This window comes from Salvelinus fontinalis, chromosome 7 (genome assembly GCF_029448725.1).
Source record: "Salvelinus fontinalis isolate EN_2023a chromosome 7, ASM2944872v1, whole genome shotgun sequence".
NCBI lineage: Eukaryota > Metazoa > Chordata > Actinopteri > Salmoniformes > Salmonidae > Salvelinus > Salvelinus fontinalis.
This window is the reverse complement of record NC_074671.1, coordinates 25,890,196-25,910,232: the sequence shown is the minus strand read 5'-3', so window position 1 is coordinate 25,910,232 and position 20,037 is coordinate 25,890,196. Positions and strand designations below refer to the sequence as shown.

Here is a 20,037-nt window from a genome sequence, read left to right as displayed (position 1 = left end):
ATTTTCATAATGTCAGACATAAACAAACAACTGTACAGTACTAGTGTAACACAGTATTTTTACATTTTAGGAACTTGCTTATCCAAATATACGATTCATTTTAGTTGATCCAAATCACGACCTTGTTTTTGTTATGTTATACACAATAGTTTGATGGATTCTGCCCTTCTATGTTCCTGAGAAGGGAGTGCTGCTCCTGCATACATCACTGTACTCTCATGCCCTGACCTTAGAGATCCTTTTTATGTCTCTATTTTGGTTTGGTCAGGGCGTGAGATGGGGTGGGCATTCTATGTTTTGTGTTTCTATGATTGTCTATTTCTATGTTTTGGCCGGGTATGGTTCTCAATCAGGGACAGCTGTCTATCGTTGTCTCTGATTGGGAACCATACTTAGGTAGCCTTTTTTTCCACCTGTCTTTGTGGGAAGTTGACTTTGTTTAGGGCACATAGCCTTTGAGCTTCACGTTTTTTTTTGTGTGTTTATTTTTTTGTTCGGCGTCATTTTGAATTAAAAAAGAGTACGCTCATCACGCTGCACCTTGGTCCTCTCCTTTTAAAGGCCGTGACAGAACTTCCCACCACCAAAGGACCAAGCAGCGTGGTAAGGAGGACTGGACATGGGAGGACATTTTAAATGGCAAGGGATCCTGGATGTGGGAGGGGATTCTGGCCGGGAGGGATCGCCTGCCCTGGGAGCAGGTAGAAGCAGAGAGGAAGGCGAAGGCAGCAGCTAAAGCGGAGCGGCAACGTTATGAGGGAACACAGCTGGCAAGGAAGCCCGAGAGGCAGCCCCAAAAATGTTTTGGGGTGGCACACGGGGAGTGTGGCAGAGTCAGGTTGGAGACCTGAGCCAACTCCCCGTGCTTACCGTGGCGGGCGTCGTACTGGTCAGGCACCGTGTTATGCGGTGGAGAGCACGGTGTCTCCAGTACGCGTTCTTAGCCCGGTACGCTACATCCCAGCTCCCCGCATCTGCCGGGCTAGGGTGAGCATCTAGCCAGGACGGATTGTGCCAGCCCTGTTCTTCAAACCTCCAGTGCGTCTCCTTGGGCCAGGATATCCTGCACCGGCTCTGCGCACTGTCTCCAGTGCGTCTGCACAGCCCAGTGCGTACTGTGCCTGCGCCCCACAAGTGCCGGGCCAAAGTCACCATCCAACCAGGACGGGTTGCGCAGGCTCTTAGCTCGAAATCTCCAGTGCGCCTCCACGGCCCAGTGTATCCGGTGCCTTGGCCAAGGACAAGGCCTCCTGTATGTCTCCCCAGCCTGGTGAGTCCTGTGCCTCGGCCAAGAACTAATCCTCCTGTATGTCTCCCCAGCCTGGTGAGTCCTGTGCCTGCTCCCATAGCCAGGCCTCCTGTGTGTCTCTCCACTCCAGTGATGATCCATGGCAAGAAGCCTCCAGTGATGATCCATGGCACGAAGCCTCCAGTGATGATTCATGGCACGAAGCCTCCAGTGATGATCCATGGCACGAAGCCTCCAGTGATGATCCATGGCACGAAACCTCCAGTGATGATCCGTGGCACAAAGCCTCCAGGGGTGAGACATGGCATGAAGCCTCCAGCGACGGCCTCCAGTCCGGAGCCTCCAGCGACGGTCTCCAGTCCGGAGCCCCAAGCGACGGCTTCCAGTCCGGAGCCCCAAGCGACGGCTTCCAGTCCGGAGCCTCCAGCGACGGCCTCCAGTCCGGAGCCCCCAGCGATGGCCTCCAGTCTGGAGCCCCCAGCGACGGCCTCCAGTCCGGGGCCCGCAACGAGGGCGCCCAGTCCGGGGCCCGCAACGAGGGTCCCCTGTCCGGGGTCGACGGCGAGGGTCCCCGCACCAGAGGTGCCACCAAAGTGGGGTGAGCCAGCGGTGGAGCGGGGTCTGCGTCCCGCACCTGAGCCGCCTTTGCGGATAGATAACCTATAGGGGAGGGTCTGGGTGGCTAAGGTTTTGCGGCCGGAGTCCGCACCTTTGGGGGGGGTACTGTCACGCCCTGACCTTAGAGATCCTTTTTATGTCTCTATTTTGGTTTGGTCAGGGCGTGAGCATTCTATGTTTTGTGTTTCTATGATTTTCTATTTCTATGTTTTGGCCGGGTATGGTTCTCAATCAGGGACAGCTGTCTATCGTTGTCTATGATTGGGAACCATACTTAGGTAGCCTTTTTTCCCACCTGTCTTTGTGGGAAGTTGATTTTGTTTAGGGCACATAGCATTTGAGCTTCACGGTTTGTTTTTTGTAGTGTTTATTGTTTTGTTCGGGGTCATTTTGAATTAATAAAGAAAATGTACGCTTACCACCGCTGCACCTTGGTCCTCTCCTTTTAACGGCCGTGACTTGTACTGTGTTGTATCTCTGAACATCACTACTGTATGGATGACTACTTTGAATTGCATCAGCCATCTGTGTAAAGTACAGTTCTAGACGTGTTTTACAAAGATACAGTGATACCATGTGTTATGCAAGTTTCATGTACAGTATGTTTCATGACTGAAATACACTGGATTACTAGAAGTGTTCTACAGTAGGGGGATATCCATGTTAAGGTTATAAACCTGGAGAGTACCCAGGTATGTAATATACCTTTTTGACATTTTGTTTTGAGGAAGAATAAGAGGATTTTATCTGTTGTTATTTAGTGTGAAAGAATTTACTGCATGAGTCACACGGTGTCTTAATTAACACACACAAGTTAGCAGAGGCATGTTTAGTCTTTGCTGTTCCTTCCTTCCTCCATTTCCTTCGTTCCTCTTTCTATCTATTTTTCTCTTCTTCTTCCAACCTCTTTCAATTGTAATAGTCAACTGTAACAGTAGCATAGAAATACTAGAAACAAAAAAGGAATGAAATATTACACATGTACTGTATGTTAATGACTGTTAAACAGACATCGCTAGCAAATCAGAGGCGGCTGCCTATAGACATAGATTAGGAATCACTGGCCACTTTAAGAAAATGAAACACTAGCTACTTTAATGTGTCCGTTTGCATTACTCATCTCATATGTGTAAACTGTACTCTATACTGTTCTACGGTATCGTAGTCACTTTAATTGTTTGTAAATATTGCATCACCCATGTCATATGTATATATTGTATTCTATAATATGTAAACCGTATGTTGATGCTTTTATTTCCTGGGAGATGAAGCTATTAAATATTATTATAAATGATGAGATTGTGGTGCCGTGATGTTCATGACTTCTAGCCTGTTTTGAAGTGCACGGTTACCCTGCAATAAACTCTCACCAACAAGATACATAATAAACACACTACTTGTCTTCCTATGGAGAGAAAAATCTATTCTGGCTATTTAACATATTTCATTGCTCAAAGTAAGCAATAGGTACAAATATTATTTTCATTAAATGTTCTGTCACGTTCCTGACCTGTTGTCTGTTATTTTTGTATGTGTTTAGTTGGTCAGGGCGTGAGTTGGGGTGGGCATTCTATGTTTTGTGTTTCTATGTTTAGGGTTTGTAATTAGCCTTATATGGTTCTCAATCAGAGACAGGTGTTTGACGTTTCCTCTGATTGGGAACCATATAAAGGTAGGGTGTTCACACTGTTTGTTTGTGGGTGGTTGTCTTCCGTGTCTGTATGTATGTGCGTACCACACGGGACTGTAGCGTTTTTGTTTGTAGTCTATACCTGTTCGTGCGTTCTTCGTGTTATTTGTAAGTTCTCTAGTTCAGGTCTGTCTTCGTTCGTTTTGTTATTTTGTATTATTCCAAGTGTTGTTTCGTGTTCGTCTTCGTCGTTTAATAAATTCATTATGTTTTCTAAACCCGCTGCATGTTGGTCTGATCCCTACTCCTCCTCTTCGGACGAAGAGGAGGAGAACAAGCGTTACAGAACCACCCACCAACGAAGGATCAAGCAGCGGGTTAACGGACTGCAGCAGGTGTACAAGGAGGAATGGACATGGGAGGAAATCCTAGACGGAGAAGGACCCTTGGCAGAACCAGAGGAGTGTCGCCGCCCCAAAGCGGAGCTGGAGGCATCGAAAGCGGAGAGGCGGCGATATGAGGAGGCAGCACGGAAACAAGGCTGGAAGCCCGCAAGTCAAACCCAAACATTTCTTGGGGGGTGGCTCTCGGGGAATATAGTTGGGTCAGTCAGGGGACTTGAGCCAACTCCTCCTGCTTTACATAAGGAGCAGGTGAGTGACGCAGAGACAGTAAAGGAGTTAATGGAGAAATTGAAGGAGAAAGATATGAGGGATGTACTGGTTTGGTGCATGAGGCACGGCATCCGTCCGAATGAACGTATTGGTGAGTTAATGTCACTGGGAACAGCTCTCCATACTCGTCCTGAGGTGCGTGCTAGCCGTCTGGTTAAGACAGTGCCTACACCATGCACCAAGCCTCCTGTGCGTCTCCAGAGTCCTGTGCGTCCTGTTACTGCTCCCCTAGCCCTGAGATACGTGTTCCCAGCCTAGTACCACCAGTGTTGGCACCACGCACCAAGCCTCATGTGCGTCTCCAGAGCCCTGTACGCACTGTTCCTTCTCCCCGTACTCGCCATGATGTGCGTGCCCTCAGCCCGGTACCACCAGTGCCGGTATCAGGCACCAGGCCTATAGTACGCCTTGAGAGTCCAGTGTGCCCTGTTGTTGTTCCCCGCACTAGCCTGAAGGTGCGTGTCCTTAGCCCGGTGCCTCCAGTTCCGGCACCACGCACCAGGCCTACAGTGCGTCTCAGCCGGCCAGAGTCTGCCGTCTGCCCAACGGCGCCTGAACTACCCGTCTGCCCAACGGCACCTGAACTGCCAGTCTGTCCAACGGCGCCTGAACTGCCCGTCTGTCCAACGGCGCCTGAACTGCCCGTCTGTCCAACGGTGCTTGAACTGCCCGTCTGTCCAACGGCGCCTGAACTGCCCGTCTGCCCAATGGTGCCTGAACTGCCCTTCTGCCCAACGCCATCTGACCTGTCCGTCTGCAAAGCGCCGCATGAACTGCCCGTCTGTACTGAGCCTTCAAAGCCGCCCGTCTGTACTGAGCCTACAAAGCCGCCCGTCTGCCATGAGCCTTCAGAGCCGTCCGCCAGACAGGAGCCGCTAGAGCCTTCCGCCAGACAGGAGCCGCTAGAGCCTTCCGCCAGACAGGAGCCGCTAGAGCCTTCCGCCAGACAGGATCAGCCAGAGCCTTCCGCCAGACAGGATCAGCCAGAGCCTTCCACCAGACAGGATCAGCCAGAGCCTTCCGCCAGACACTATCAGCCAGAGCCTTCCGCCAGACAGGATCAGCCAGAGCCTTCCGCCAGACAGGATCAGCCAGAGCCTTCCGCCAGACAGGATCAGCCAGAGCCTTCCGCCAGACAGGATCAGCCAGAGCCTTCCGCCAGACAGGATCAGCCAGAGCCTTCCGCCAGACAGGATCAGCCAGAGCCTTCCGCCAGACAGGATCAGCCAGAGCCTTCCGCCAGACAGGATCAGCCAGATCCGTCAGCCAGCCATGAGCAGCCATATCCGTCAGCCAGCCATGAGCAGCCATATCCGCCAGCCAGCCATGAGCAGCCAGATCCGTCAGCCAGCCATGAGCAGCCAGATCCGTCAGCCAGCCATGAGCAGCCAGATCCGTCAGCCAGCCATGAGCAGCCAGATCCGTCAGCCAGCCATGAGCAGCCAGATCCGTCAGCCAGCCATGAGCAGCAAGATCCGTCAGCCAGCCATGAGCAGCAAGATCCGTCAGCCAGCCATGAGCAGCAAGATCCGTCAGCCAGCCATGAGCAGCAAGATCCGTCAGCCAGCCATGAGCAGCCAGAGCCCGCAGGTCAGGATCCGCCAGAGCCCGCCGGTCAGGATCCGCCAGAGCCCGCAGGTCAGGATCCGCCAGAGCCCACCGGCCAGGATCCGCCAGAGCCCGCCGGCCAGGATCCGCCAGAGCCCGCCGGCCAGGATCCGCCAGAGCCCGCCGGCCAGGATCCGCCAGAGTCGCCAGACAGTCATGAGCTGCCCTCCAGTCATGAGCTGCCCTCCAGTCATGAGCTGCCCTCCAGTCATGAGCTGCCCTCCAGTCATGAGCTGCCCTACCGTCATGAGCTGCCCTACCGTCATGAGCTGCCCTACCGTCATGAGCTGCCCTACCGTCATGAGCTGCCCTACCGTCATGAGCTGCCCTACAGTCATGAGCTGCCCTACAGTCATGAGCTGCCCTACAGTCAGGAGCTGCCCTACAGTCAGGAGCTGCCACCCAGTCCGGAGCTGCCACCCAGTCCGGAGCTGCCACCCAGTCCGGAGCTGCCACCCAGTCCGGAGCTGCCACCCAGCCCGGAGCTGCCAGTAGTCCGGAGCTGCCCCTCTGTCCGGAGCTGCCGCTCTGTCCTGAGATATCTCTCTGTCCTGAGATATCTCTCTGTCCTGAGCTATCTCTCTGCCCTGAGCTACCTGTCTGTCCTGAGCTACCTCTCTGTCCTGAGCTATCTAGGGGGGACCGGTGTGAAGGTTCCTAGACCAGGGTTGGGGGCGAGGATCGCCACTCGGAGGACACTAAGGAGGGGGACAAAGACAATGGTGGAGTGGTGTCCTCGTCCTGCGCCGGAGCCGCCACCGCGGACAGATGCCCACCCAGACCCTCCCCTTGAGTTTTAGGGGTGCGCCCGGAGTTCGCACCTTGAGGGGGGGGTTCTGTCACGTTCCTGACCTGTTGTCTGTTATTTTTGTATGTGTTTAGTTGGTCAGGGCGTGAGTTGGGGTGGGCATTCTATGTTTTGTGTTTCTATGTTTAGGGTTTGTAATTAGCCTTATATGGTTCTCAATCAGAGACAGGTGTTTGACGTTTCCTCTGATTGGGAACCATATAAAGGTAGGGTGTTCACACTGTTTGTTTGTGGGTGGTTGTCTTCCGTGTCTGTATGTATGTGCGTACCACACAGGACTGTAGCGTTTTTGTTTGTAGTCTATACCTGTTCGTGCGTTCTTCGTGTTATTTGTAAGTTCTCTAGTTCAGGTCTGTCTTCGTTCGTTTTGTTATTTTGTATTATTCCAAGTGTTGTTTCGTGTTCGTCTTCGTCGTTTAATAAATTCATTATGTTTTCTAAACCCGCTGCATGTTGGTCTGATCCCTACTCCTCCTCTTCGGACGAAGAGGAGGAGAACAAGCGTTACATGTTCATTGTTTTGTTAATTTTGTTGTTTGTTGAAATGAATAGAGTGATTCACCCATAATCATTGTACCTACAGTATATTAATAGATTATCTGCTTTTATCTTGATCTCTTAGACCTCACCCTGCAGTCAGGAGAAGGTGAGCTACCATAGTTTTGTTTTCTTGTAAATGTTCTCTCTGTCATGACATAGGAAAAGTCATGAGAATGGAATGATGATCAATGACATAACAAGAAATTACGGTTTATTGTTGTAACAACTTATTGGTCAAAATCAACTGTTTTAATCAATGAGACTAAATTACATACTGTTGAAATACATTCAATGTCTTTTTCTCTTCATATTGTTACACATTATCCACCCTTCATCACCAGCGTGAATGACCCTGGGGCTGTTACATTAGGCTGGATGAAATCGAAGACAGTGATGCATTTTGGGTCCCAGACACAGTCCTCTTCTAGACCACTCTCCACCATACCACAGTTAGGAGGAACCCAGGCGGTGTCGTAACCGTTCTCATGCCAGGATGTCCGCAGAGGATGATACTGACCGTCAATTCTTTTCACCTTGCCCACATTGACTTTGACTCGGATGACAACCCTCTGATTTTCAGGAAGCAACAGGGGGTACCTGCTTGCCTTCTGCAGGTCTCGGCTGAGGTACACTCCACGCCCCAAAATACCATCAGGAGACTGACGTAAACCAGTGTACAGGATTTGATTTGCGGCCTGCCTAGTGGTGCCGTGGTACATGATGTAGGTCTTGCCATCTTGTGGTTCAGATTGGCCCAGTCGCACTACCCCATGAGGAAGAGTGAAGTCATCTTCTGCCCACATGGTTGTATAAATGCTGCTGTAAAGAAGACAGGACTGTCAGCGATGTGAGAGAGGTACTACACCCTAATGATATGGCTAGTCAGGCACATGCACAGATAGAGTCTAAGGGGCACTGGAGCACCTGCCCTTTGTCCCTACTATTAAAACAGTGCCCTTTTGATTGGTGGTGTCTTAAACTAATTTATTTTCTCTCTTGTTACTTTAAATGTAACAAATTGCCCATCAAACTAGATGTTCTCATAAACTCATTGATATTTTAAAAAGTCCCCTCCCCCGCCCTTGTACCTGCATGGACGAGTGATCTACAGCGCCGGGTGGTGAGTTTGAAATGATTACTGCCAGTAGTAGGTTACTTTGAGTTGCTAGCATGTGTCGTCTCAGGATCAGGGAAGAGGGCAGGTACAGTTTGACTGTTTGTCAGCAGCAGAACAGATTTAAATCAAGTAAAGACTAGTTAGCTTGTTTTGAAAGCATAACTAACTAGCTGATTCATCTACATTTGGGATGATCAACTGATATAGCCCACCACAGTAGTGATTCTAGCAACGATACTTTCACTACCTCCCTTTCATCTGTGGTTCTAGCTTGTTTACCCTACAATGTGTGATGAGTGAGTGTGGCTTTGTTTTTACTTTGATCACCTCCCCCATTAAAGGTCTGTTCACGACCCTGTGGCTAGTCTACATTATTATGCCGTCTGAGGGACAAGTCGGGTAGTAGCTTAAGTTTCACAGGTGACAGTAACAAATATCCATTATTTTCACAACATTATAAACAAATTCTATTTTAAATGAAAATGTCATGGTATGCATTCATTCAATTGTTTAGCTTTTTTGTTGGTGACCTACTCTTTGATCATATGCACATTTTACATAGAGGATTTAAGAGACTTAAAATAGTCAAGGCAAAGGACAACCTAAACAAACTGCTCATCAACAGATTCCAAAAATAACCAAAAGGCAATGTTGGAATGTTAGAAACAAAATGTAAAACTTAGCAAGTTTGATCAACATTAGATGGATAAAGTACTTACCTAATGACAGAGCTGGATGTCTAGATTATGTTGATCTCGGGGTACAGGTAAGGTAGAGTGATTCAACGGATGACTTTATACCAGTTCTAGAGGAAGTCATGACAAGGGCGTGTCGTGCGGTGAATATGTAAACAAATGAGGTTCTAGTTTTACATTTTGTTTACATCAGACAGGTTATCACATTACCAAGGTATATATAAGGATGAAAGCGGGCACTTTCACTTGGAACGCCAGGATTGTGGATTTTATTCCCGCTAGGGCCACCAACACCAATATTTGCACAGAAAAAAGCATCTGCTAAATGGCAAGAGCCTGTAAAGGTGTATCTCAACCCATTATATTCTGGTGTAGAGAGGAGCACAGCGCTGTCTCTTCAATGCCAGACTGGCAGTTGAGAAATAGTGTTGGATATTGGAAAAGCTTCAGGAACCGAGAGAAAAACAGCAGAGTGAAGGCCACAATTGAACTTAATTCTGACCTTACTTAAGTTCCTTACTTACTTACTTGACACTTGAACGTCACAGCATAGTGGAGACAAATATCTATATTGTTATTAAGCTGTGTAAAATGATGGTTGATGATGTGTCTGGCTGCTTTTCAGATACATTTTTGTACATTTGACTGTTACAGAAATAGGACCTAGGCCTAGCGTTTGAGCGAGCAAGAGAGAACATTCATTTGATTGCGAACCGTAATCCTATTAACTCGAATGCCCAGCATGGAGAGAAGGAGAACTGCTCTTTGTCAGGGACTCACGGGTCTCATTTGAATTTCCTGATGCAGCAGGAAAATTCTCAGCCACAACAAAATGATCAAGTAAAGATCCAACATCCGTAGTAATAATCCATCAGAAACACACAAACACACAGAGTTTTGGATTACATGAGCAGTTCTGTTAGACTTACTGTCTGACAATAATGGAGAGAGATCTATATTCATCAGGACATACAGTGTTAGACCCTTATGAAAAATACATCACTTTGAAATGATCTGAAATACAGCAGGAAATGGGTGGGTGAAAGCAGGGACACTACTAAATGTTCTAGAATGTCATCTGAAGCAGTAATCTAAAACTACTTTGATGGATTCTGTCCTTCTATGTTCCTGAGAAGTGAGTGCTGCTCCTGCATACATCACTGTACTGTGTTGTATCTCTGAACATCACCACTGTATGGATGACGACTTTGAATTGCATCAGCCATCTGTGTAAAGTACAGTACTGGACGTGTTCTACAAAGATACAGTGATACCATGTGTTATGCATCTTTCATGTATGTTTCATGACTGAAAAACACTGGATTACTGGAAGTGTTCTACAGTAGGGGGATATCCATGTTACATTTATACACCTGGAGAGTACCCAGGTTAGTAATCTACCTTTTTGACATTTTGAGGAAGAATAGGAGGATGTTATTTGTTATTTAGCGTAAATTAATTTCCAACATGAGTCACACGGTGTCTTAACACACAATTTAACAGAGGCATGTTTATTCTTTGCTGTTCTTTCCTCTCCTCCCTTTCCTTCCTTCCTCTCTATCTATTTTTCTCCTTCATTCCATTGTAATCATCCCTAAAGCCAAAACCTCATTTGGCCGCCTTTCCTTCCAGTTCTCTGCTGCCTCCGACTGGAACGAATTGCAAAAATCTCTGAAGTTGGAGACGTCTATCTCCCTTAACAACTTTAAACATCTGCTATCTGAGCAGCTAACCGATCGCTGCAGCTGTACGTAGTCCATCGGTATATAGCCCACCCAATTTCCCTACCTCACCCCCATACTGTTTTTATTTATTTACTTTTCTGCTCTTTTGCACACCAGTATTTCTACCTGCACATGATCATCTGATGATTTATCACTCCAGTGTTAATCTGCTAAATTGTAATTATTCGCTCCTATGGCCTATTTATTGCCTACCTCCTCATGCCTTTTGCACACACTGTATATAGATTCTCTTTTTTTTCTTTTTTTTCTACTATGTTATTGACTTGTTTATTGTTTACTCCATGTGTAACTCTGTGTTGTTGTCTGTTCACACTGCTATGCTTTATCTTGGCCAGGTCGCAGTTGCAAATGAGAACTTGTTCTCAACTAGCCTACCTGGTTAAATAAAGGTGAAAAAAATAAAAAAAATAAAAGTAATGGTCAACTGTAACAGTAGCAGAGAAGGACTAGAAACAAACAAGGAACAGAATGAAATATTAAATGTGTTAAAAAGTATAAATAAAGGTACGTTGAATAATAATACACATGTATGTGAACTGCCGATGAGTTTATTTCCTGGGAGATGAAGCTATTAAATATTATTATAAAATATGAGATTGTGGCGCCGTGATGTTCATGATTTCTAGCCTGTTTTGAAGTGCACGGTTACCCTGCAATAAACTCTCACTAACAAGACACATAACACACACACACACTACTGGTCTTCCTATGGAGAGAAAACTCTATTCTGGATTTTCTGCTGTTTAACATATTTCATTGCTCAAAGTAAGCAATGGGTACAAATCTTATTTTCACTAAATGTTCATTGTTTTGTTAATTTTGTTGTTTGTTGAAATGAATAGAGTGATTCACCCATAATCATTGTACCTACAGTATATTAATAGATTATCTGCTTTTATCTTGATCTCTTAGACCTCGCCCTGAAGTCAGGAGAAAAGGTGAGCTACCATAGTTTTGTTTTCTTGTAAATGTTCTCTCTGTCATGACATAGGAAAAGTCATGAGAATGGAATGTTGATCAATGACATAACAAGAGATGACGGTTTATTGTTGTAACAATTTATTGGTCAAAATCAACTGTTTTAGTCAATGAGACTAAATTACATACTGTTGAAATACATTCAATGTATTTTTCTCTTCATATTGTTACACACTATCCACCCTTCCTCACCAGCGTGAATGACACTGGGGCTGTTGCATATTAGGCTGGATGAAATCTAAGACAGTGATGCGGTTTGGATCCCAGACACAGTCCTCTTCTAGACCACTCTTCACCATACCACAGTTAGGAGGAACCCAGGCGGTGTCGTAACCGTTCTCATGCCAGGATGTCCGCAGAGGATGATACTGACCGTCAATTCTTTTCACCTTGCCCACATTGACTTTGACTCGGATGACAACCCTCTGATTTTCAGGAAGCAACAGGGGGTACCTGCTTGCCTTCTGCAGGTCTCGGCTGAGGTACACTCCACGCCCCAACATACCACCAGGAGACTGACGAAAACCAGTGTTCAGGATTTGATTTGCGGCCTGCCTAGTGGTGCCGTGGTACATGACGTAGGTATTGCCATCTTGTGGTTCAGATTGGCCCAGTCGCACTACCCCATAGGGAAGAGTGAAGTCATCTTCTGCCCACATGTTTGTGTAAATGCTGCTGTAAAGAAGACAAGACTGTCAGCGATGTGAGAGAGGTACTACACCCTAATGTTATGGCCAGTCAGGCACATGCACAGATAGAGTCTAAGGGGCACTGGAGCACCTGCCCTTTGTCCCTACTATTAAAAAGTGCCCTTTTGATTGGTGGTGTTTTTTAAACGAATTTATTTTCTCTCTTGTTACTTTAAATGTAACAAATTGCCCATCAATCTAGATGTTCTCATAAACTCATGAATCTTGAAAAAAGTCCCCTCCCCCACCCTTTAACCTGCATGGATGAGTGATCTACAGCGCCGGGTGGTGAGTTTGAAATGATTACTGCCAGTAGTATGTTACTTAGGGTTGCTAGCATGTGTCGTCTCAGGATCAGGGACAGGAAAAGGGGCAACTGCAGTTTGACTGTTTGTCAGCAGCAGAACAGATTTAAATCAAGTAAAGACTAGTTAGCTTGTTTTGAAAGCATAACTAACTAGCTGATTCATCTACATTTGGGATGATCAACTGACATAGCCCACCACAGTAGTGATTCTAGCAACGATACTTTCACTACCTCCCTTTCATCTGTGGTTCTAGCTTGTTTACCCTACAATATGAGATGAGTGAGTGTGGCTTTTTTACACTTTGAGCACCTCCCCCATCAAAGGTCTGTTCACACAATATTTCGGCTAACTTTTTGTTGCTGAGAATTTTCCTTCACAGCAGGAAATGTAAACTTGTAGTGTATTTGAGTTTTAAAAAGGCATCTAAAGTTTGTAATTTCCACTTTGACATTTCAGACTTGATTTCCCCAAACAAATAATTTATCGACACCTACAAAATTGTCCAATTACTTTAATCCACATAATAATTCAAATTTCCTGTTGCTGTAGGATTATTTTGCTGCTGTAGCAAACTGGCTCAAATTAAACTCCTACATATGTAGCTTAACTTCCAATGGTGACAGTAACAAATTCCCATTATTTTCACAACATTATAAACAAAAACTGTAAGGTGCAAAATGATTACATGAAAATGTCATGGTATGCATTCATTCAATAGTTTCGCTTTTTTGTTGGTGACCTGCTCTTTGATCATATGCACATTTTACAGAGAGGATTTAAGAGACTTAAAATAGTCAAGGCAAAGGACATCCTAAACAAACTGCTCATCAACAGATTACAAAAATAACCAAAATGCAGAGTCGGAATATTGAAACCAAAATGTAAAACTTATCAAGCATGATCACGATTACTTACCTAATGTTGTCTAGGTGATGTTGATCTCAGGGTACAGATAAGGTAAGAGTGATTCAACAGATTACTTTAGAACAGTTCTAGAGGAAGTTTTGACAATGGTGTGTCGTTTGGGCAATATGCAAACGAATGAGGATCTGCTTTTAAGTTTCATTTCCCGTCATACAGGATATCACATGTTCAAGGTTCATATCAGGATGAGAGGGGAGACTAAACAGTTTCCACCCTCCTCCTCGCTCTCTCTCTCTCTCTCTCTCTCTTGCTCTCTGTCTTTTCTTTTTAAGGGGTGGATCAGCTTTAATATTGCAGATAGATTGATGCTTCCATCAATGTAATTGTCTGCATTATTTCCAATCCCCCATATATTTTTTGGGTAAATATATATATTTATATATATACAGTCGTGGCCAACTTTTGAGAATGACACAAAAATAAATTTTCACAAAGTTTGCTGCTTCAGTGTTTTTAGATATTTTTGTCAGATGTTACTATGGAAAACTGAAGTGTAATTACAAGCATTTCATAAGTGTCAAAGGCTTTTATTGACAATTACATGAAGTTGATGCAAAGAGTCAATATTCGCAGTGTTACCCTTCTTTTTCAAGACCTCTGCAATCCGCCCTGGCATGCTGTCAATTAACTTCTGGGCCACATTCTGACTGATGGCAGCCCATTCTTGCATAATCAATGCTTTGAGTTTGTCAGAGTTTGTGGGTTTTTGTTTGTCCACCCGCCTCTTCAGGATTGACCACAAGTTCTCAATGGGATTAAGGTCTGGGGAGTTTCCTGGCCATGGACCCAAAATATTGATGTTCTGTTCCCCGAGCCACTTAGTTATCACTTTTGCCTTATGGCAAGGTGCTCCATCATGCTGGAAAAGGCATTGTTCGTCACCAAACTGTTCCTGGATGGTTGGGAGAAGTTGCTCTCAGAGGATGTGTTGGTACCATTCTTTATTCATGGCTGTGTTTTTAGGCAAAATTGTGAGTGACACCACTCCCTTGACTGAGAAGCAACTCCACACATGAATAGTCTCAGGATGCTTTACTGTTGGCATGACACAGGACTGATGGTAGCGCTCACCTTGTCTTCTCCGGACAAGCTTTTTTCTGGATGCCCCAAACAATCGGAAAGGGGATTCATCAGAGAAAATGACCCCAGTCCTCAGCAGTCCAATCCCTGGACCTTTTACAGAATATCAGTCTGTCCATAATGTTTTTCCTGGAGAGAAGTGGCTTCTTTGCTGCCCTTCTTGACACCAGGCCATCCTACAAAAGTCTTCGCCTCAGTGTGCATGCAGATGCACTCACACCTGCCTGCTACCATTTCTGAGCAAGCTCTGTACTGGTGGTACCCCGATCCCGCAGCTGAATTAACTTTAGGACACGGTCCTGGCGCTTGCTGGACTTTCTTGGGCCCCCTGAAGCCTTCTTCACAACAATTGAACCGCTCTCCTTGAAGTTCTTGATGATCCGATAAATGGTTGATTTAGGTGCAATCTTACTGGCAGCAATATCCGTGCCTGTGAAGCCCTTTTTGTGCAAAGCAATGATGACGGCACGTGTTTCCTTGCAGGTAACCATGTTTAACAGAGGAAAAACAATGATTCCAAGCACCACCCTCCTTTTGAAGGTTCCAGTCTGTTATTCGAACTCAATCAGCATGACAGAGTGATCTCCAGCCTTGTTCTCGTCAACACTCACACCTGTGTTAACAAGAGAATCACTGACATGATGTCAGCTGGTCCTTTTGTGTGCAAGGCTGAAATGAAGTGGAAATGTTTTGGGGGGGATTCAGTTCATTTGCATGGCAAAGAGGGACTTTGCAATTAATTGCAATTCATCTGATCGCTCTTCATAACATTCTGGAGTACATGAAAATTGCCATTATACAAACTGAGGCAGCAGACTTTGTGAAAATTAATATTTGTGTAATTCTCAAAACTTTTGGCCACGAATGTACATATATTGTCACGACTTCCGCTGAAGTCGGCTCCTCTCCTTGTTCGGGTGGTGTTCGGCGATCGACGTCAACGGCTTTCTAGCCATCGCCTCTCCATTTTTCATATTTCCATTTGTTTTGTCTTGTTCCATACACACCTGCTTTTCATTCCCTAATCACACTGCATGTATTTAGTCCTCTGTTCCCCTCCATGTCTTTGTGTAAAATTGTATTGATGTTATGTGGTATTGTTAAGCGCCATACTTTTTGTTTATGTTCCGTGTTTGGGCACATTTACTTTTGTGCTTTCGTTTGACCGGAAATAAAAAGTGTGCCTGTTCACTACACTCTGCTCTCCTGCACCTGACTTCGCCTCCAGTACACACCCGTAACATAAATACACATACCCACATATACATATATAAACATGCATATATATATACACAAACATATACATACAAATACACATACATATATAAATATACCTATCTTTTAAAAATATATTTTCCTTTATTATTTTCCCCTAACCCTTCCTCTAATCCCCTAATTGGAGTTAAACGAAATGGACAACAACACTGAGGCTTCTTCTTCCAGCTTATACATACTATATACATTTTACAGACACAATGTATTTTACAATAGTTATATTATGTTTGTTTTTCTCCTGGCCTTCCTCTATTTCTGATGTCCATCCAGTTTCATTTGCCATATATTTGTAACTGTGCTATGTCACAAAAGTTCTGAACCTATATACACTTTACAGACCCCGTATGTTTTACATTTGGTATCTTGTTGTTATTAGTCCCACCCTTCAGCTCCATTCAACCCCTTCTCTGTCTTTCCGTTATTACCACAGTCCAAAGGTCTAATATCTCTCTGATAGTGAATGTAAGCCTGCATGTGGAGCAGAATACAGTAGAGCACCCTTACATAGAGAAAGCTCAGTTCTTTTATGATAAGTTACTATAAGTAAAATACAGATACCCCATGTATGTTTCATTTACACTGAGTGTAGTAAACATTAAGAACCCCCCCCTTCAATAGCACTTCAATCTTTTGTCTTGCCCATTCACTCTCAGAATTGCACACATACACAATCCATGTCTCAAGGCTTAAAAATACTTCTTTAACCTGTCTCCTCCCCTTCATCTACACTGATTGAGGTGGATTTAACAAGTGACATCAATAAGGGATCATAACTGTCACCTGGTCAATCCATCATTGGAAAAAAGCAGGTGTTCATAATGTTTTGTACACTCAGTATATGTTTCATGAGTGAAATCCACATCGTATAAGAAGGTATCATTGTGGCTCAGTTAGTAAGGCTTGGAGCTTGAAATGTCAGGATTGTGCGTTTGATTCCCGCTGGGGCCACCAATATATTAAATATGTAAAAAAACATCTCCCATTATATTCTGGTGCAGCTTTGAGAGGAGCACAGCTCTGTCTCTTTACTGCCGGTTAAGGTATAGTGTTTTATATTGGAAAAGCTTCAGAATCAGGGCCACCAGGGTAGACACACACACACACAGAGATAGAGACAGATCCTCACATTCATTTCCTCCTGAGCAATGGTCTGACCACAGCCTGAAATAGCCTGGGACTGGCAGAGACAGAGAGCAATACTGAATTATTGAAGTTTCTCGCTCTCTCTCCATCTCTATCTCTTTTTCTCTCTGACCCATCTCTCTCTCTCTCGCTCGTTCAGATTCCATCCCCCCAGTTATCTGTGCTATAGACCCTCCGGTAGTGTACTCATCTGGCTCTAGCACAGTTAACCATGACTAATTTAATGGGAAATTACATTCAATTAAAAGGGGAGATTGAAACTAATGAGGTGAATAATTGGGGTACAACAGGTATCAATGCAATGGATGAACTGTTCCTACTCAAACCTGTAGTTCAGCTTGTTGGAGTTTAGGGGAGATTGTAAGCGCTGTGCCGTGACACCACCTTCACTAAGACCTGATGTGTCTGTCTGTCACACCAAAAGCAAAGAAGCTTTCTGGTATTTGTATTACTGTCGATGGACTATGTTCAGAAAAGACAGGCAGGATTGGCACCTGCTACCTCTGCTGCCGAGAGGTTCCGACATCAATTCGTAATGACAGAGGTACTGACAGGGCTGTTAAAGGTTATATAGGTGTATAAAAGGGAAGACGGAAAGCAATGAGGTGAATACTTAGGGTACAGCAGGTATCAACGTAAAGGGTGAACGGTTCCTATCCAAACCTCTACTACAGTCTGTTGGACTAGAGAAGGGAGATACAGAGGCTCTCACAGATATACAGCATTCAAATACAGATACACTCACGGGACTTGGACTCTGGTGAGGGAGGGGAGATGTTAGACACAGCCAGATCACTCTTAGACTTCTTGGGTTTCTTAGGATGGATCTGCCAGGGCTTCTCATAACTCCTGAAGTCACGACGTCCTTTACTCTCTGCTGGGAGGAGACGAACAAAGCAAAGTACAGAGAGATCCTTGATTAAAACCTGCTCCAGAGTGCTCAGGACCTCAGACTGGGGTGAAGGTTCACCTTCAAACAGGACAACAACCCTAAGCACACAGACAAGACAACGCAGGAGTGGCTTGAGTGGCCCAGCCAGAGGCCGGACTTAAACCCGATCTAACATTTCTGGAGAGACCTGGAAATAGCTTTGCAGCGACGCTCCCCATCCAACCTGACAGAGCTTGAGAGGATCTGCAGAGAAGAATGTGAGAAACTCCTCAAATACAGGTGTGCCAAGCTTGTAGCATCATACCCAAGAAGACTCGAGGCTGTAATCGCTGCCAAAGGTGCTTCAACAAAGTACTGAGTAAAGGGTCTGAATACTCACAGTACCAGTCAAAGGTTTGGACACATCTACTCATTCAAGGGCTTTTCTTTATTTATCCTATTTTCTACATTGTAGAATAATAGTGAAGACATCAAAACTATGAAATAACACATATGGAATCATGTAGTAACCAAAAAAGTGTTAAATAAATCAAAATATATTTGAGATTTGAGATTCTTCAAAGTAGCCACCCTTTGCCCTGATGACAGCTTTGCACACTCTTGGCATTCTCTCAACCAGCTTCATGAGGTAGTCACCTGAAATGCATTTCAATTAACAGGTGGGCCTTGTTAAAAGTTGATTTGTGGAATTTCTTTCCTTCTTAATGCGTTTGAGCCAATCAGTTGTGTTGTGACAAGGTAGGGGTGGTATACAGAAGATAGCCCTATTTGGTAAAAGACCAAGTCCATATTATGGCAAGAACAGCTCAAATAAGCAAAGAGAAACGACAGTCCATCATTACTTTAAGACATGAAGGTCAGTCAATCCAGAAAAAATGTACAGAACTTTGAACGTTTTTTCCAAGTGCAGTCGCAAAAACCATCAAGCGCTATGGTGGAACTGACTCTCATGAGGACCGCCACAGGAATGAAGACCCAGAGTTACCTCTACTGCAGAGGATAAGTTCACTAGAGTTACCAGCCTCAGAAATTGCAGCCCAAATAAATGCTTCACAGAGTTCAAGTAACAGACACATCTCAACATCAACTGTTCAGAGGAGACTGTGTGAATCAGGCCTTCATGGTCGAATTGCTGCAAAGAAACCACTACTAAAGGGCACCAATAAGAAGAAGATACTTGCTTGGGCAAAGAAACACGAGCAATGGACATTAGACTGGTAGAAATCTGTCCTTTGGTCTGATGAGTTCAAATGTTTGATTTTTGGTTCCAACCGCTGTGTCTTAGTGAGATGCAGTAGGTGAACAGATGATCTCCGCATGTGTGGTTCCCACCGTGAAGCATGGAGGAGGAGGTGTGATGGTGTGGGGGTGCTTTGCTGGTGACACTGTCAGTGATTTATTTAGAATTCAAGGCACACTTAACCAGCATGGCTACCACAGCATTCTGCAGTGATAGACTATCATGTGTTTTCCAACAGGACAATGACTCAACACACCTCCAGGTTGTATACAGGCTATTTGACCAAGAAGGAGACTGATGCATCAGATCAAACTTTTGACTGGTACTGTATGTCAATGTGATATTTCAGTTTTTTTATACATTTGCAAACATTTCTAAAAACGTGTTTTGCTTGTCATTATGGGGTATTGCGTGTAGATTGATGAGGGGAAAAAATGATATAATCCATTTTAGAATAAGGCTGTAACGTAACAAAATGGGGTACAAGTGAAAGGGTCTGAATACTTTCCGAAGGCACTGTATGTTCGGTACATGTGTGCGTGATTGTGTGCATATGCATGTACGTATAATATAGCACATTGTGTGTGTGTGTGTGTGTGTGTTCCTACCTGCAGAGCTCTGGGCCCACAGTGCGGCAGAGCCCGACAGTGTTCTGTGCAGCTTGCCGGGGCTGCCTTGCTTGGTCTGCAGGTGATTGATGAGAAAAGGAATAGGGTGATCTGGGGTCTCGCTTATCAGACTGGTCATCATCTCCTAGCAAGACAGAACAGAGACACGTCAGACAGATGGACAGAGAGACAGGGGAGGAGAGAGAGAAAGAGAGG

At 45.1% G+C, this 20,037-nt stretch overlaps 2 protein-coding genes across 15 annotated transcripts in view; both read right to left on the bottom strand.

The window, feature by feature from the left end:
• The window catches only part of LOC129859292 (uncharacterized), a 36,415-nt gene extending 18,595 nt beyond the window's left edge, over positions 1 to 17,820 (bottom strand). Inside the window, exon 1 of the mRNA XM_055928892.1 lies at positions 13,575 to 17,820. The gene's annotated coding sequence lies outside the window, so the exon portion shown is untranslated. The remainder of the gene's footprint in view (positions 1 to 13,574) is intronic.
• The window catches only part of c7h8orf34 (chromosome 7 C8orf34 homolog), a 172,484-nt gene that overhangs the window by 126,662 nt on the left and 25,785 nt on the right, over positions 1 to 20,037 (bottom strand). For 12 of the 14 annotated variants that reach the window (XR_008760145.1, XR_008760147.1, XR_008760144.1 and 9 more), the window contains 2 exons: positions 19,822 to 19,966; positions 17,827 to 17,958 (listed from right to left, as the gene is read on the bottom strand). Coding sequence is in view for 9 of the 14 variants with exons in the window: in XM_055928884.1 (XP_055784859.1) it covers positions 17,827 to 17,958; positions 19,822 to 19,966 (277 nt within the window). In the remaining 5 variants the exon portion in view is untranslated. The remainder of the gene's footprint in view (positions 1 to 17,826; positions 17,959 to 19,821; positions 19,967 to 20,037) is intronic. The other 2 variants (XM_055928883.1, XM_055928891.1) reach the window with 1 other exon arrangement.